Consider the following 17708-nt stretch of genomic DNA (forward strand, 5'->3'; position numbering starts at 1 on the left):
AGCCCCTTACCTCCACCTAAGATGGCTCCGGTCTTAACACGGGTACAGCGATGGCTGCTCAGCCCCCTGCCCTGGTGCCTTCTCCCCAGAGCTGTATCCTGTGCCCTGGAGATTTGGTGAAACCAGGTCACAGCTCCCTGCATAGGCTCTAGAGCTCCATGGGCAGCAGTTCCACCCTTTGCTGTGCTGTCAGGCCCAGCTTGCAGGGCTCACCACCACCCCAGCCCCGAATCCAGGCCGGCTCACAGGTGCACCTGCTGTGGGTCCCTGGTGGTGAGCACCCCCTGAGCAGACTCCTTGCCTGTACATAGCAACCCCTGTGGGCTTCCATGGCAGAATCAGTGCCAGCCCCCGCCACACTGCACACCAGCACTGGCCAGAGTGCTTGTAAAGAAGGCCGAGAGGAAATGTGCCAATCAGGACAGTGGCCAGACCTTGAGTGGGTTTTGGTTGCTTTTTATGTTTCTCTGTTAAATTTCCTATCATAGCATGCATTGCTTCTATAATCTAAAAAAATCAAAACAAATCCACAAAGTGTCCAATATATTTATCATCTAAGAGGGAAAGCTGGAGCTATTGATAATCAGGCTGGGATCGGAGGTGGGTCCTTGAGCACACTGGAGACAGTGCCGCATGTCAATCCTTCCTGTGTCACCACCTCTGCTCTAAGCTATACATGCAGGATCCTTCCACCTGCCTACCATCTGCCACAGGGCACAACACGGGGTCAGCAGCAGCCAGGGGCGGGGGCGGGGTGTCCTTTCAGAAGGGACTAAAAAGGGCAAGGAATGCAGGGCCAGACCTTAATCTGATTCTCCACTCAGTCCCTTACTGCTTGATGGCCCTTGGGAGACATGATCGTGTCCACTTCACTAAGCCTGCTGCAGCTTGGAGGGCAGAGTGTTCTCTGCCAAGACAAAGCAAGGGTCTATGCACTACACACAGGCAGCCCTTGAAGAGCAGTCTCAGTTCGGCTCGGACAGACCAGCCTCCTTCCTCCATAGAGGAGGCTGCCCTGGCTACTAAGGCCTGCCAAGGAGAGCTAACAAGAGGCCTGCTAAAAAACGAAAGAGAAAGGAAAACATAAAGACACAGAGCCCAGTCCCACTGCATTTGCCCTCCAGCAGTGCTGGGGAGCTCCTGTCCCCCTAACAAGCTACAATGGGGGCTTCATCATGGAGCAGCCCCCTGTGTGTTTTTCAGCCAACAGCCCAAGATTTCTCAGCGGTTTTGGAACTGATTCGAAGAGAAACAACAATTAAGCTAACCATTCAGCAGACTAATTTTCAAAGCTGAAATGGGTTAGGAGTAGCCAGGGATTTACTGCCTGCCCTGCAAGCGCAAGGACCCGAATTCGATCCCTGGTACCCCCAAAAAACCAAAGAAACAACAACAAAAAAACTCGACCTGAAATGGGTTAGGAGTGGATTGGGGTGCAGAGGCACCACAGCCCTGGTCTGGAAGGTGCTCTTCTGACTGCCGGTCCTCATTAGTGAAGTGCTGAGGTCTGGATGTAGTTTAAGTGCGTTCCCTCAAAGGCTCATGTGTTGAAGGCCTGCTCCCCAGGGTGGCAGGAGCTGCTGGGGCCTAGCAGGAGCTTGTCAGGTCAGTTGGGGACATGCCCTTGGAAGGGATTTTTGTAAGACTCCGGCTTCTTGTTTCCCATGCGACCTTTTGCTCCTACTTGTGCTCTTGTGCCAAGATGCCATGAGGTTCACACCAGAGCCCAGCTGATGCAGGTGCTATGCCCCTGTGTCTCCAAAACGGAACTGAATAAACCTATTTTCTTTCTGAAGTTAGCCTGCCTCAATTATTTTGTTGAAGCAATGAAAAATGAAGTAATAGGGGAAGGCAGGGCCAACGTTTGACCTGGTCTGCTTTCTCCCAGGTGAGGCTGAGGGCGGCTCACTGTCCGCTTTGGGCCTCAGTTTCCTCACCTGTTAAAGAGGTCAGGTAAGTTGTTTCATACCCTTGCCCCTGTGACATTCAGCAGCTCTAGCACATGGCAGGAACAGGGACAGTGTTTGAGACCCTGCCCAGGTCCCCTCTCCCAAACCTCACAAGGCCCTTTCTGGCAGTCAAAGCCAGGTCAAATGCTGCTGTTCAAGGCCAAGTTTATTGAGCCATTAGCTTCTCCTGGACACACTGAGCATGATACAGTCAAGTCTACCCAGTTCTGGATCCAGAGTACTTTCTGTGCCTGCAACCTTGAGTACAGAGGTTGAGATTCTCACTCTGAAGCAGGGTATCGTTGAAGTGCCCCTAGGTGCTGCCCCAGCCTTTGTCTGCCATGCTGACTTGTGGGGATAGAAAAAGCCAGGAGCTGGCATTATTTCTGGGCAGGGAGAGTGCTCATCAGCCACTCACATCGAGTGGCGTCACTGAGTAGGGAAGGCTGGCTTAGCGCTGGGCTGCGCAATGTGTGTACAGGTGGCCCTGGGTCTTCTCCAGGCTCTTCAGCCAGACTCACAGAGTGTGATGAAGAGGCAGTGGGCAACTCACCTCTGCAAGGGCCAGGTGCAGGTGAGGACTCGGGTGACTCCCAGAGGCGCTCCCAGCACGCCCAGAGAGTTTTCATTTCTCTGGAGGCCTGCTGATCTGACCCATCTCCTGGATCTCACTGGGGGGACCAACCTCTGCCCACCAGGGCTGGGAAGGGGCCTGGCTGGTTCTGGCCCAGGGTGAAGGCAGCCCAGAACTGCCCTCACCTGCCCATGCCAGGCGTGGGGGGTCAGGGCAGTGGTGGAAGGAGGCTGGGCCTCCCTGAAGGCCTGTCACTTGTCCACCTGCTGCAGCAGCAGGTCCACGGCCTCAGCAAGGTTGTCCACGTAACCATCAGCTTTTACTTCCGGATGGTGCTCATCACTGGGCCTGGAGAAAGGGCCGTAGGTTAGTCTGATGGAATATTTGTCTGGATAACTATGAAAAAGAGTCTTAAGTTCAGTTTTACAGGCCAAAAGTCCAAAGTCAGGTCAGGCCATTGCTTGGCCTCTGTTGAGAGCCTAATAGCAGATGGGATCGTGGCAGAAGAGAGATTCAGGGATCAGGTCAGGCTTTCCCTCTTGAGAAAACTAATGCAGGGTCCCCCAAGGACCACCTCAGTCCCACCTGAGGGCAGTGTGCCAGTGACCTCCCACTAGGCTCCACCTTTATAAAGGTCCAGCTACTTCCCACATTGCCACACTGGGCACCAAGCCTCCAGCAAGGAACCCCTGGGGGATAAACTGCATCCAGACCTTAACAGCTGATGGCTCCACACTGACCCCACCTTGGGCTGCTAGGTGTCGTCCAGCATCTAGTGCAGGTCTAGCCTTACCTCCTCCCGCCCGCTTGGACACGTGTGCCTCCCTCCTGACAGTTCCTTCCTCCCAGATACCTCCCCAGGTCATTTCCCATTAGGAGCTCGCAAAGCCTGTGGCCGAGTGACCACTGGGCCTGGCTCCACCTGTGCCTGCAGACTGCAGTGGCAGCACAGTGGTGACAGCCAGGTCTCGAACATGGCTCCGAGCTCTCTGGGGACTCAGCCCACACCCCTGGCCTGGCCCGTGCCAGGAGAGGGCCCCAGCATATGTGTATCGTGGAGATCCAGAGCTCTTGCTTGCCTGGGCACTGGGGGCCTATCTATCTGTGAGAGCCATGTGCCATCTGGTCGTTGCCCTTTGAAGCCACTCCTGCCTGACACGGAAGGTACCCAGGCCCCTGGAAAAGCCACTCTGGCTGGGGTTCATCCACTCCCTAGCCGTATCCTGAGGCCTGGCTGGAAGCTGGCTTTCAGGCCCTGCTGGGGGCTGTGGGGTGAGGGGCCATGGCGGAGTCCTGAAATTGGGAAGGTGCCCAGACAGATGTGTAGGCAGAGGAGCCCAGCACATGAAGAGGTCTGGATGGGCTTGTCCTGGCAGTCACTTGAGATGGGGCCTCATTCCGGGAACCATGGACAGCCCCTCCCCACTGCTCTCAGGCTGAGCCACAGCCTCGAATCCTGAGTGGTCAGATGGGCACTGACCCCTCTACAAACCCCGCACTGCTGAGGGACACGCTGGTGGGGTGGCCACGGCTTAACCTAGGCTCCCTGGGAAAGCTGGCTCTACCACCTCGGAGCTCCCACCCTGACTTGGAATGAAGAGGTCAAGCTGCTCTCACAACATCTAGATGCCATCTTGTCCCTTTCAGAGGGTTTGGTTTGTCCAAAGAGCTTTACCCTGAAATGACCAGCCTGCACAGGGGCATTTTTTCTTTTAAAGGGTTTCAGCCCAGTGACCTGGAGGCCACCTCCTGCCAGGGAGAGTCCCCAGGGACTGCAAGGCCCTTGGACCTGGGAGAGGGGACTGAAGGGGCCCTTAGGAGGGCAGGGCAGCATAGACACCCTTTGTGGATGGGGAGGGTACACCCTTTGGTTCTGCTCAGGTCCCCAGGGCTCATTAGACTAAGCCCTATCCCCCCCCCACCTCCTCCTAGGACCCCCACTCACTCACCCACCCTCTTGTGCAGAGTGAAGGCATTTGCCACCTGTGGCATGGTCTCCGAGCACAGCAGTCACAGGTCTCACATCCATTGTTCCCACACAAGCTCTGGGGAAGGGGCCTTTACTCCCATCGTACAGGGGAGGAACTGGTCAGAGAGGTTCAGAGACTTCTCAAGGTCACAGCAGGGAGAGGAGGGCTGGGGCCTGACCCAGTTCTACTCCCAGACCAGTGTTTCTGGTGCCAGAGTTTCTGAGAGCTTCCAGGGCAGCTGGGCATCCCTAGTCTCTCCAGCAAGAGCACCAGGGTGGACAGCACTGCTCCAAGCACTGGGGCATCCACTGATCCAGTGCTAGTGAGCATCACTCCCTGGCCTCCCTGAGTGTGGAATTCTGCTGCTTGTGGTCAAAATGCTTAACGAGAAGTGTCTGCCAGGGTGAGCCCCAAACCGTAAGCCTTGGGGACAAGTGTGCAGGAACTGTCACCACTACCGGCTTCATTGGCAAGTCAGGGCGGAGTAACTCATGTCAGCGTCAGTATTTAAGGATAGGATTTCACTTGTGCTGTCATGACACAGGCAATCTAGTGAGGACTGGAATGAAGATTTCCAGTATCCTACATCAGTGCGGAACTATGTCCCTGTCACTGTTAAAGGGTTTATAGGGTGCAGCCACAGGAGAAAACTGTTGATACCTACTTGTGGAACTGTTGATTCCACAAATTGTACCCTGAGGTGTGCGCACAACAAACGTCACTCTGTACATCTGCAACAGCCTTGTGCTAGAATATTCCAAGCAGCTCTCATGGTAACAGCAAAAACCCAGACAATGCATAGACGCCCGTCAGATGCACAGAACTACATGAGAACACCACCCCTGCCATCCCTGCGATGAGGTGAGCCTGCCACTATGGTGAGCAACAAGCCACACTCAAGGAATACAAAATGCCCAGGGTGCTGGAGGGTTCTAGATTCTGACGTGAGCCAGAGCAGCAGAAGCAGACATGTACACAGAAGGGCACCATGCTGTTCACTTTTATTGCTCTTTACTATGAATGCTCAACTTCAGAAATTTACTTAACCCACGTCCTGGGCCAGGGATTTAGCTCAGTGGTTCCGCCGCCTGCCTTGCAAGCACAAGGTCCTGAGTTCGATCCCTGGTACCAAAAAAAAAGAAGCCACATCCTACACTCAGATACAAGGAATCCACACTGCCACCGGCTTCTCTATGGCCCAGGGGCCAGCAAGCCTGAAGCCCCATTTTGTATTTCTAAAGGATAGTAAAAAAAAAAAAAAAAAGAATCTGCCATAGAAACTAAATGTAGCCTGCAAAGCTAAAATACTCTTCAGGCCCTTAGAGAAGGCCCGGATGCCTAGCTCTGGCCTCTCTGCCATCCAGGCTCTCAGGAGCCAGCTCCTGTTGGGAGCAGGGTCTTCCTCATGTAGCACCGACCCCGACTTGCATGGGAATTGGGACCTGTGGGATGGCCAGGCAGGCTTCAGGCCATGGGCTGCCATGAGCCACCTGTCCAGGGTCTGATGCCCCTGGTCCCGCTCCCAGTGCCCTTGTGATTCCCAGATTTTCTAACCATAACAGGGAGGTTAGTGCAGGGGGCCCTTGATTAATCACCCCTAGCTGGATACCTTCACCGAGGGCCCTCAGGCCAGGCTTACTGTCCCCTCAAATGAAGTCAACCCCAAGAGGGAACACAAACTCTCCCATAAAATAAGACACTGTAAAAAGTCTCCCACCAGCTACAGTGCATGCACGGCACCTAGCCGAATGGCATACGTGGCTCATTATGTTTAATTACGTATCATTTAAATGCAAGAATCCACTAAAAGAAAGCATTGCATTAGCAGCTGGCCAGTGTTTGCCCAAATAGAGCAGAAATTGTGGGCTTTTAATTACATGATGCTGCCGTGGCTGCATCTCTCAGGGAGCTGAGCAGATAGAGGAGGGACGTGGCCAGGCCCCTGAAGCAGCTCTGCTCCGTCCAACCAGCTCCACAGCCAGCCAGCACCCTCTGACCTGTGCGCCTCAAAATGTCACATTATGGAAGCTCAACTAAGAGACCCAGCAAAGCCATGCTCCATGGGAGTGGGGACAGTAGCAGAGATGAGGTGGGAAGGGTGAGGCCTGACCTGCCTGAGCAGACCCTGCTTGGACAGAGCGGAACAGGTATGTCCCGGAGGAGCTGGGGGGCACAGTGATGCAGTGACACACACAGGCTCGAGGGGGACAGGGTCCCAGAGAAGGGGCAGAGATCACACACAAAGTAGGGGGCAGGGACAGCAGAGCACCGAGGGGCTGGGGCTGCCTCAGCAGTGTGCTGCACGTTGTGACTTGGGGTGACCCCTGCGGGCTCCTCTGAGGCTTGGCACCCGCGGCAGCTCCCCTGGAAATCACAGCGCTGTCTACAGTGCTGCCTGGGGCAGGTCTCTCCACCAGTCTGAGCCTCAGTTTCCTCCTCTGCTCCCTTCCACTCAGCCCTTCCCCTAGACTGGCTCTTCCCTCTACTCTGGCCCCTTTTGGCATTCCCACCTTTCCCGCACCTCCATGTCACTGTCCATGATCTGCCCTGGAATGCTCTTGAAACTTGCTCCACTGCAACTCCTACTCACTCCTCAAGGCCCCACCTACTATGACCCCATCACTGACACTCTGCTCTATCCCATACAGTGAGTTCCTCTCTTCTCTGAGCATACAGACCTTGGCTGCTGTCCCCAAAGATCATTGCAGCTGGGTACCACCCTGCTTCTTCACCTGCCAGCACCTGTGCTGGAGGAAGAGGCTAGGTTTCCTGCCCACTGTGCTCCCCTTGCAGGCCTGTTCTGGGTGGGCACCCAAGAAGTGTTCACCCAATGATGAACAAAGGCCCTCAACCAGGCAAGGCACCGCCTGTCCTTAGCGATTCCTCCCCTCGAGCCCTGAGTCAAATGCAGGGAGAGTGAGAGCAGCAAACAAGACAGTTCTGTGTATGTGTCCACAGGGACAGTCTGTATACCAGCCCAGGGGACATGGTGGCAGACACCCCGCACAGCTGTTCAGCAAGAACCACCTCCTGCCGCAGCCTCCTGGGCACATTCTGGCAGCGCCTCCCCCTAGTGCGGCTGACCAAGGGGAGATGGGTGCGGCCTGCCCTGAGGCATGAGGCAGGGCTGCCCTGGGCTCCTTCACCTCCTCTGTGCCTGGGCAGGGCCGGCCCGAGGTTCCCACAGCGGGAGGCTGCTCACGGGAAGGACACGTGTTCTGTCACGGTGGCCAAGAGCCCTGCGCTGGGGCTGCCCGTGATGGGGAGTTCTGGGAACCGGGATCTGAAGGATGCCAACTCTAGACTGTGTGACAGAGCTGGAGGAAAAGGACAGAGGGCAGTGACTCCTGGCACCGGAGGTGATGAGGCTGGGCAAAGGGTGCCTCTGCATCTGAACCCCTAGGGCGCCCAAGCTTGGCTTCTGTAAAATGCTAGGCGGATGTGGCTGGGAGACCTGCCTCCTCCACCCACAAACCTGAGCTTTCTGAAGGCCAATTACAGGACACCCAGCCAGCGGGTTGTTCCCACAGGTTTCCTGCTGGCCACTTGCTGGCCCAGAATGTACAGTCCAGGCAAGAGCTTTGTTGGAGCCAGTGTGGCAGGCAAGAGGCTCAGGATGTCACGTGTCTAGCTAGCAACCCCCTAGCTGTGCTGGGTCACGGGCAGGGACTTGAGGGTCAGTGACCTCATAGTGGGATGGCTGGGTGGGCAGAGTCACCCACAGATCCCAGACAAGTGGTCCTATACCTCTGTCCCCTTGGGCCAACACGGGTTCTGGGTTCTGGGGGTGCTCGGACACAGTTGCTGTATCCTGCTGTGCCCTGCTGTGTCCTGCTGTGTCCTGCTGCTTGCAGACACCTAGGTGGGTGCTCGCTCCTTCCTGTGGAACTTGTGGCCTCCTCCAGCCAAGCCAGGTGCTATGGCACTCGGGACCTGGTGCTGAGAGGCACATGGAGGGACAGTCCTGCCTGGGCCAGCAAGGAGGTCACAAATGGAAACAGGAGCCCACAGGCTCAGCCAGTGCCTGGTGCCCATGGGCTCACCTCACTCAGCCAGCGCTCAGGCCCATCCCCAGCTCTGGCCCTACCTTCTGCCTCAACAGCAGGCCATAGGCCACAAGGTCAGCTCCAGATGCCTCACTGGTCTGGAGGGACCTAAAGGACAGCTGCCCTGTTGAGGCTGGGGCCACATCACCAGCCCCAAGCTTGGGCGATTGTATCCAGCCAGCCTGCAGCCCATCTTCCTTCCTTCTCAACCGACTCACACACACAGGGACTTCGTGGGCGGCTTCCCAATCACTCTAGGGCGGCAGAGGGAAGGGGTAACCACCACCACCACCAACAACAGCAACAAAGACATGTCCCAGATCCGAGGGGTTCTCTGAGGCACTGGCTCCCTGGCCAGGAAAGGAATGGGGCCATCTTGTGCTAGCTCGGGCCTCCCTTGGACTCAGAACTCCAGCCAGGGCCCAGCAGAGCAGGGCCAGTGGCAGGAGCCACGCCTGGCCACCCTGTTGGGTTGGCTCTATGTCAGGGAGGCTCCCCCTAGCACCCCGTGGAGACTCAGTGCCAAGGAGAAAGCCATGTACCCTGGGAGGACCTGACTAGCCCAGCCACCTATGCGTACCCTCCTCCCACTGGAGGAGAAGCAGATGGGGAGGTCTCCCGACAGCACTGTGAAAGACAGAGGCCCAGGTCCCCCACACTGTCCCATGCTGGCCTTGGTACCCTCCAGGGCTTCAGCTGGCCGCTTCTCAGGGCCTCCCCCACGTAGGAGGCCTGTGAAGCATGCAGGTAGAGCTAAGAGTGAGGTTGGGTCCTGTGCCCCCCAACGGAGACACACACACCCTCCTACATGTGTGCTGCACGTGTCAGGTACAAGGCCGAGGTAGGAGAGGGGCACGTACGTCTCCTGGTGGTCTGCGGCTCATATGGATATGAGGGGCTGGGGAGAGGGCGGGGCTGAGCTAGCAGAATTACCTTTTCCTTCAAGGGGGTGGTGGCCCGGGGCTCAGAAACCCTCCCTCCCAGCTGACCTGTCCTCCAGCTAGGAAGAGCTAGGAGTCTCCCCCAGCAGGGTCCCCAAGGCTGATCCCAGGGGCTCTAAGCCCTGGTAGGTAAACCGAGGCAGGAGAAGGATTTGCTGTGTCTCACACATCCTCATGGACATCAGGCCTGCCTGCTGCCCCAACCCATAGATGCTTAGCAGCCAGAGGCAGGGTCAGGATATGGGCGGAGCTTGTTGGCCAGGAGACAAAGGACACAACCAGTACACAGGGTTGCTGGCAATCACAGTGACCAGCCTCCCCTTCACCGTACACAAGCTTCGGGGAGCATCTCCATGGATTAGGTACAGCACCCTGTGCAGTGGCCAAGGCCCTGCCCATTCTAGACACGAGGAGACAGACCCCAGAGGGGAAGGAATATGCCAAAGTCTCAGCCAGGAATTCCAGAGCAGGGATTCACACTGTTTGTCCCAGGTTCGCACAAATCTAGATGCAGACTCATGTGAGCCATTCCTCCTGGGGTGCATCTGGAATCTGGTGTGTTGAGTGACATTAGCCAAACCTTGCGGCCTATGGGCAAGGGTGCCTCTCACCTCCCTGCCACGCTGGGCAGAAACCAGAAGGGTTTGCCAGCTCCAGCCATGCAGTGCGGCAGCAGTGTTTGTGAAAACCCTCAGGAAATGTAAGATCAGTCACAAGTCACACTGGTGTCCTGAGAGCTGCACATGGCCTTCCCCCACGCCTGGGAGCTCCAGGCAGAGCCACGAAAGCACTTGAACTCCTTCTTCTGTGTAGTCTGGGGGTCATGCCAGCCGGGCCGAGGGCAGTGTGAGCTGGAAGGGCTTGGATGTCCGGGCGCAAGCCCAGAGCGGGAAAGATTTTGCAGTGGACCCTGGCTCCCAGTGCCCTGGACTACCCTATCTTCAGGGAGGGAGTAGCATCTATTTACAACTTGGCCCAGCCAGATGGCACCTTGTCAACCAGAACCGAGCCCACGGCTGCCGCTGCTTCCTGTGAGGTTCTCACCGCTCCTCGGCAGCAGCACGGCCACATGTGAGAACAGAGGTGGGGCTCACTGCAGACACCCGGCAGGATGCATGGCCCCCACAGGAGACTCCCCACCTGGTTGGCAGATGAGGCCCTTGGATTCCTTGGCCCTGCCTGCCATGCCCACGCCCTCAGGCCTTTACCCAGGTCAAATCCACAGTAAGGTCCCTGGCATGTCTGGTGAGGCCCACACAGAGCTTGTTGGAAACAGAAGCTGGGAGTCTGGCTTCTTTGGAAATCCGAAAGACCAATAATAAGGGGCTGGCATCCCTCAGCAACAAATGGCCGGTGCTGTGCTGCCGGGAATGCAGTAGGGAGGCCTCCAGTTTGCCACACTCCCCCAGATTCTCCACTGTATACCCATTCCTGCACAGGCATGTTTCACTCCAGGGCATTCCCCCCACCCCCACCCCACAAGTACCCTAATTTGTTACCCTGCCATAAAACTTGGGCTGTCTAGGACTCAAGCCCCAAGGAACAAGCCACCTGGTCCAGAAAGCCATCCTCTTCTCCTTACTTAGGTGCCTGCTCTGCACCTGAGTCCCCTGTGTTGATCCCATCATGCTACCACAATTGCTCCCAATCTGAGACTCAGGGCATCGGTGGCCCCCTTCTCCCCAGAGCCAACTCCAGCACAGAGGTCACGGCTGTTCTGAATTCCTTAACCTCACCCAGCTGGCCTTGACCTCTGTGTGACCGTGGGCACACAGCCACTCTGAGCCTCCGTTCTCTCATCTGTAAAGTGAAAGTGAGAAGGGCCTCTCCTGGGCTGCGGTGGAGATCAGCAGGTGACGCGGCTGGGCCTGGGCCTGGGCCTGGGCCTGGCCCTCTGCAGGTGCCGGGCTCCATGCAATGGGCGCTTGAGCCAAGGTGGGCAGACAGATGTGGTGGGTGCCGGGTCAGGTGGGCAGGTGGATGGGCCTGCTGCTGGCCAGGTCCTCAGGGCCGGCTCTCCGGAGAGGGGGAAGGCTCCCAGCCCTGAAGGGAAGCCACTCCATGCTTGCTATCGAGATGGTGGGTTGGACCCAGGCCCATATGTCTCAGGGGGGCTCTCCCCAAGGGGCGCTCACACCCAGACAGGCTGCCAGGGGCCAAGCACCACTGGGCACCCTGCAGAGATGCCTGTGTGGCTGTGCCAGGGGACAGGGGACTCTGGACTCCCTGAGGATGCGGATCCAGTGTGTACCCACGAGCCTGCCCTCAGGCACCCTTCTCCGAGCCCATAGGACACTCTGTTTATGGTATCGGTAGTAGTGACAGTCCCCAACAGCCCTCCTCTGAGGACCTGGCAGGAGGACTTAGACCCTTTGGCTCCCCTGGTTTCCATAGCTCACAGATGGAGGCTCAGAGAGGCTGTGGCCAGGTCACAGAGCTGGTGTTGGGAAGTCTGACTCCTAACACAGGCTCGAAGCGCCTGCAGCCTGGTCCAGCCCCATGGGGAGCCAGGGCCTGCGCTAGCAGGTGGCAGATAGGGGTCATCTAAAAGGCTCACTTTGGCACAGGGGCCGACCTGCCGGGGCTGGGGATGTGGCTTCAAGCAGAGGAGCCCGACAGCTGTTCACAGTATTTTGATGAAAGTTCGTTGAGCACCTGCTGCGGGTTTGGATCTAAGAGCTGGCCCAGCCCCTCAACGTGCGCTGCAATGGCCAGGCCCCCAGAAGTCTGCGTGCACCCCGCCAGGGGACAGCTTCTCCTTCAGTCCTCCCTGGAAAAGCCCTCCCACTCCCTTCCCCTCTCAGGCCAGACTGCACAGGACAAGGAGACCCCGTCTGGCCCAGCAGAGCCACAGCTTGCACTCCCAACTCTGAGTACTTGCGAGGTGGCCCAGGAGAAAGTGATGATACTTAAAAGGCACACAGTGATATTTATACGAGGAAAGATACAGAGGAACTTCACAAGAGTGACTTAGCAAGGTGACCCGGCACCACAGTAAGGAAGAAGAAGAATACTTGCACCAAAAGCCTGGGAATTTGGCAAACAAGTATAGCTCAGAGTTCCCTGGAAGCCACGGGAAAAGGGAAACCAGATGGGAAGCAGATGCCTGTTTGGGAGGACAACCTTCCCAGCAGCTCAAACATGGATGCGAGGGACACGCATGGCCTAATATGGCAGCTGAGGCTCCAGGAGGGGCTCTGCCAAAGCTCAGAAGCCATTTTTCCCAAAGAGCAGATCCTTGCCTATCTCCTATGCATATAAACTCCGAGGAGGATAGTGGGGTTCTAGGCTCAGACTGGCTCAGGCCGCTCTCTGGACCTCCGAACACCTGACACGGCTGGTCACTGTGGTGGTCAGCCGAGGTGTTTCCACTGTGCCCCAGCCTGGCCACCCCTTATTCAGAACAGTTCCTCTCCATGGACTCTGACAGCTCCACTCCCAACACCAGGGGTGCGCTAGCAAACCCCTATCTACCCCTCTTCCCCCTGCTTCCATCTGTGGTGTGCATGCCCACCCCAGGCACCGCCAGGATGCAGAGACAAAGGCAGGCTGGGACCCTGGTGCAGTGCAGGCAAACTGGCAAGAATAGGGAGCCAAGTGGTGTTTCAGAGCAGTGGTTACGAGCTGTTGTGGGATCCCCTCTCTGAGGACGCCTCTGGGGCAGGATGGCCAGTCTCTCATCTCCCTGGCAGCCTGCTGGATGCCCTGTTCAACCAGCAGGAACTGGGCCAGTCCACCGCCAGGGCCCGTCCAGTGCCCAGCTCCAGGCTCTAGAACTCACTCCAGGGCCCTGCCATGGCAGAGAGGGCGGAGGCCCTCAAGGAAGAGGACACAGCCCTCAGAAGAGGCACCCCAGCCCCATTAAATGAGGTGAGAAATGAAACAGTCTAATGTGGGCTCCAAGCACTAATATGCTTGCTGTGAGGGTCCTGTGTTAATCACCTGTTACTTCCTTAGCATAATGCAGTCTTTGACGCTGATGGGGCAGAGGAAGAAGCAATACCCAGCTCGGATGCCCTCAGTGATGTCAGCTTCCATCCTCACAGATGTGGGCCTGGCTCCCACCACCTGCTCACGTGCAAAGGAGGTGACAGCCCCCACTCCCACCCCCAGCCCGCACCAAGACACAGGTCAGAGGGCCTGGCACGGTGTTTCCTACAGAGGCTCTGGATTCTTCACCCCACCCTGAGCAAGCCAGCCTTCGGTCTGTCACACTGATGCAGGACTAAACCAGAGGACGGTGTCAGACCCACGGTTAGTGGCAGGCTCTCGCCTGCACTGAGGGCCCGATGGGGCAGAGGCTGTGTGTGCCTCTACTCCCTGCCCTCCTCCTCCCACAGCTGTACACTGACAGCACTTCTGTCGGAGAAACTTGACGGTCCTTATTATGACCCACAGAAAGAATCACCTCTTCAACCCCAATCCTGAAAATCTTCCCTAAGATTGAGTTCTAAAGAGACTTTATACAGAGTCTGGCATGTGGCATGTTCTCAGTTCACCTTCGCTGAATTGAAGGAAAAAAGCAATATGGAATTATAAAGACGTTCATCACAGTGTTATTTACAACAGAAAGGCGAAGCCTAGGTGCTCACCCTCAGGGGAGTAATTGTGGTAGGGTACATGTGCTCTATAAAATACTATGTAACTATGAACAATGGTCAGGGGGAGGGGAGAGAAACCAGAGTTACACATGCACATGACCAGGGCTGCAGAAGCAAAGGAAATGAACAGCTGCCCAAGCATGGTGGGTAACAGGTAGAACCTATTCTTCGAGATGCCAGTGGCACTGGTTTAGGAATGTGCATGACGGTAGCAACAGTGCTTCCAGTTCCGTCCTGCAGCTACTCCAAAAGAGCCATTAAGGAGGCTGAAAAGGCAAGGTTATTTTCTAACCCAGGCAGACTCAACAAGGGGCATGGTGACCTCTCCTGGGCCTGGTGGCTTGACAGCTGGGCAGGGAACGTTTAGACCAGTGCTGGCCCTGGGGCCAAGCAGTCGGTTGGGCACGGCACATGCCACCTGCTCTGCAGGCCACGTCAGTCACAGAGCAAGGGCCAGGCCAGGCCAGCTGAGGTAAGCTGGCCCAGCAACATGCCAATGTCACAAAACCCACCTGCAGACCAGTCCCTTTGTGTAGCCACTGGCTGCCAGAGATGTCACATGGGTCCCAAACACACCACCCTCTGGATACAGGACTGCCCAATGTATCTGTGGTGGCGTCACGCTGGTGGCCACCAGAGGAAGGTGTGGCATTGCATGCCCCTGAGAAGATAGAGGAAAAGGACTTGCTCAGGTCACAGAGCCAACAGGGATCGTGGGGTGGGGGGGAGCCCAGTGTGACTCTGTCAGAAACAATCAGAGGGCAAGGAAAATGAGCCCTGCTCTATCTTTAGGGGGCAACCCATCTGGTTCTAAGTAAGGAAACTGATGCCCAGGGAGGGCAGATGCTGCCTGAGGCTGCCCAGGGAGGCCAAACCCAAGAGGGGATCAGAACCTGGCCCTGGGCATATAGGCTGTCCCAGCCCCCCATGAAGCATCCAGGCCTGGGCAGAAAGGGGCCATGTGGCCCCTCCTAGAACTGTGCTGCCAGGACCCACACAAGGCCAGGGTGGGGGTGGCAGCCCTTCCTGGTTCCTTTATACAGGTGGGGAAACTGAGGTACTCCAGAGGGAAACAGCATGGAGGCCAGCACACTCCCCTGTATTTACTTAGCACCATTCACCCTGAGTTCCCCGAAAAGCTGACGGAGCCACTGAATTAATCACATGCCAGACAAGTCACCTCGTAAATCCTCAGAGCAGCCTGGTGAGGGGCCATTCATCCCGGCCCTAGGGGACGCCAGCCTGCCCTGGAGGTGGTGTGCCCCACACTGGGCCAATTGTACCCACAGGGACCCCATCCAAGCTTCCCTGGCTCCTGGTGGGAGGCCGAGCCCTGGATGGTTCCTAGATGGAATCTCAGACGGAATCTTGTTTTCTTCAGTTTTCATCCCTGGCCAGGGAGCCAAGCGGCTCCTCACTACGTTTACTCAACGCTGCTTTGATTCTCCTCAGACCCTAGCCTGCTCCTTTGCTACCGGGAAGCCATAAACCAGGCCAAATAAGCCTGCCCTGTGGCCTCCAGAAAGGCCTGGAGGCAGCTCCAGCAACTCCCAACTACCCTACCTTTGCCTGCCTTGCATGGGGACGATGGCTGTCAGGGCCCTGTGACCCTCAGGAGGGCCCAGGAGAGATGGGAAAACTGAGGGCTCTAAGGGGGACACTGGCAGTTGGCAGCAATTTGGGCTCAGGATTCTGGGGCCCAGGCTTTCCCTGAATTTGGAGAATGCCAGTGACTCATTCTTCCCTTCCTTCTCTCTGCCCCGGCACCCACCACAGACCTTTGGGTGGTGCCAGTGGAGCTCAAACTCCAGCCCGTGGTTCAGTTGTCTTAAGGGTAGGTGTGTGGCGCAGGGCAGGGGTGTCAGGGTAGGAGGGGAGAAAAACTGGCAGTGCCATTTGGGGGTTGAGTGACAAGAACAGGGCCTCCCTGGTCAGAGTGCTGATCCCGGGGCATCAGGCACAAGTGCATCTGCTGTGCTCTTCCCTCCCCATGCCTCGGCCTGTCACTTGCAAAGACCTCACTGTGCTTGTGACTATCCCCCCTTGTCCTAATGTTTGATTTCCTGACCCTGACTCTTTCCTTTCATATTTTCCCATATAAGTTTGAGCATGAGATTGTCTAGGCTGCATCAAAAGGTGGAGAGAAGGAAGGAGCAAAGCACATGACGCTGATGGTATGTATCATAAATTGTCTGCAAACAAAACTCTTGAATAACAAAGTCTAATTTCCTCCTGGACTAGCCCCTCCTCTCTCTGGACCTCAGAACCCACACCAACTTTGTCCTAGACCCAAAGTCCTCTTCCTGTACTTCTTGGAGCCCAGGCTTTTCAGAAGAAAGTGGGGAATCTGGGGCAGGAGTCGGGCTGCCTAGTCCTGGGATGCCCCCACCTCCCCCATGGATCCGTGGTAGGCTCCTCTCCAGCCCCAGGCTCTCTCCCTTCCTTCCCACTAAACATTGGCTCAGGGAGGGCTCACCGGTCCCACAGCCACTGCACACCAGCACCGAGTGGTGGGTCCCCTAACCCCACCTCCCCTGTAGTGGAGCCTGGACCCCGATCAGCACTCGCACCCCCACACTTTGGTGTATTTGGTGCTCCTTTGTGCTCCCCATACAAAGACCCCTGGGCACAGGAATTCCTTAGTTTGGGTCTGGCCAGCATCAGAGAAGAATGATGGTCTCAGAGCTCAGGGCAGGCAAGACCTCTTTTATCTGGGACAGGTAAAAGGCTGTAACCATATGAAGAAGGCTGGGTACTGCTTATACTGATAACCACAGCCCCCTACCACCTATCACAGGGCCTGATCAGTGCCAGGGACCCATTCTGTCCCACCAACTGGCCCTAGTTTTCTGGATGAGGGGACAGGCTCACAGAGCATGCTGGGCAGTGGTGGGCCTTGGGCCTGTGTATCTCCTTATCCCCTTGAGTCCTTGAGGGTCAGGCATGTTGTGGGTTGGGGAAACCCACAGGAGGCTTGCTATTCTGGTCTCCTAGAGCTCCTGGCCCAGGGTAACAAGTCCAGTCCATACGTCCAGTTCCCACCCCCTAATGGGATCACTGAGTCTTAGGGCAGCCTATAGATGGGTCACCATCACCAATGCCTCTGAATCAGACCTTGATTCAGATTTCTGAGTCAGGAAGAGCTCACGTGAAAGAAAGGCTTCCAACCTGTGCCCGTTGTCCCCTCACCTCCAGGAGACACAAAGCCAAATCCAAAAGCAACAGGGGACAAGGTGAGCATGTAAATACACAGAGCATTAATTAATTAATTGAGCCAGCATTTTGGAATATCATGGGCATCAAGAGCAACATCAGCAAAGATATCCAGCAGCAGCACAGCCTGTGTGGAAAGCTCCAGCACTTCCCCGGGGGCACATGTGGAGACACTCCATGGCAGTTGGGGGGCCCTTTCCTTTGCAGACCTCAGCTAAAGCCAATGCCTGCTCTGCACCCCACCCCCAAGTGCTCCTGGTCTTCATCTCCCATTGCATATCATGTATTTATGGAAGGGAAGGGAGACAGAAAGAGAAACAGCAACAGGAAGAGGAAGAGAGACACAGTGGGAAAGGGAGAGACAGAGAAGACAGGGAAAAAGAGAAGAGGGAGCAGGAGAGACAGACAGGAGAG

General features: G+C 56.5%; 1 protein-coding gene across 9 annotated transcripts in view; it reads right to left on the reverse strand.

Annotated features, from left to right (window-relative positions):
* Positions 1–17708, reverse strand: part of Lhpp (phospholysine phosphohistidine inorganic pyrophosphate phosphatase) — a 194409-nt gene that overhangs the window by 70736 nt on the left and 105965 nt on the right. For 6 of the 9 annotated variants that reach the window (XR_015440577.1, XR_015440576.1, XR_015440573.1 and 3 more), the window contains one exon: positions 2098–2871. The exons of the other annotated variants lie outside the window; for them this stretch is intronic. Coding sequence is in view for 1 of the 6 variants with exons in the window: in XM_004838752.4 (XP_004838809.1) it covers positions 2775–2871 (97 nt within the window). In the remaining 5 variants the exon portion in view is untranslated. Of the gene's footprint in view, positions 1–2097; positions 2872–17708 lie in introns of those variants that run through there. 9 annotated transcript variants of the gene reach the window in all.

This window comes from Heterocephalus glaber, unplaced genomic scaffold (assembly GCF_053883595.1).
Source record: "Heterocephalus glaber isolate CG9 unplaced genomic scaffold, H.glaber_assembly_v1.0 deba00001497, whole genome shotgun sequence".
NCBI lineage: Eukaryota > Metazoa > Chordata > Mammalia > Rodentia > Bathyergidae > Heterocephalus > Heterocephalus glaber.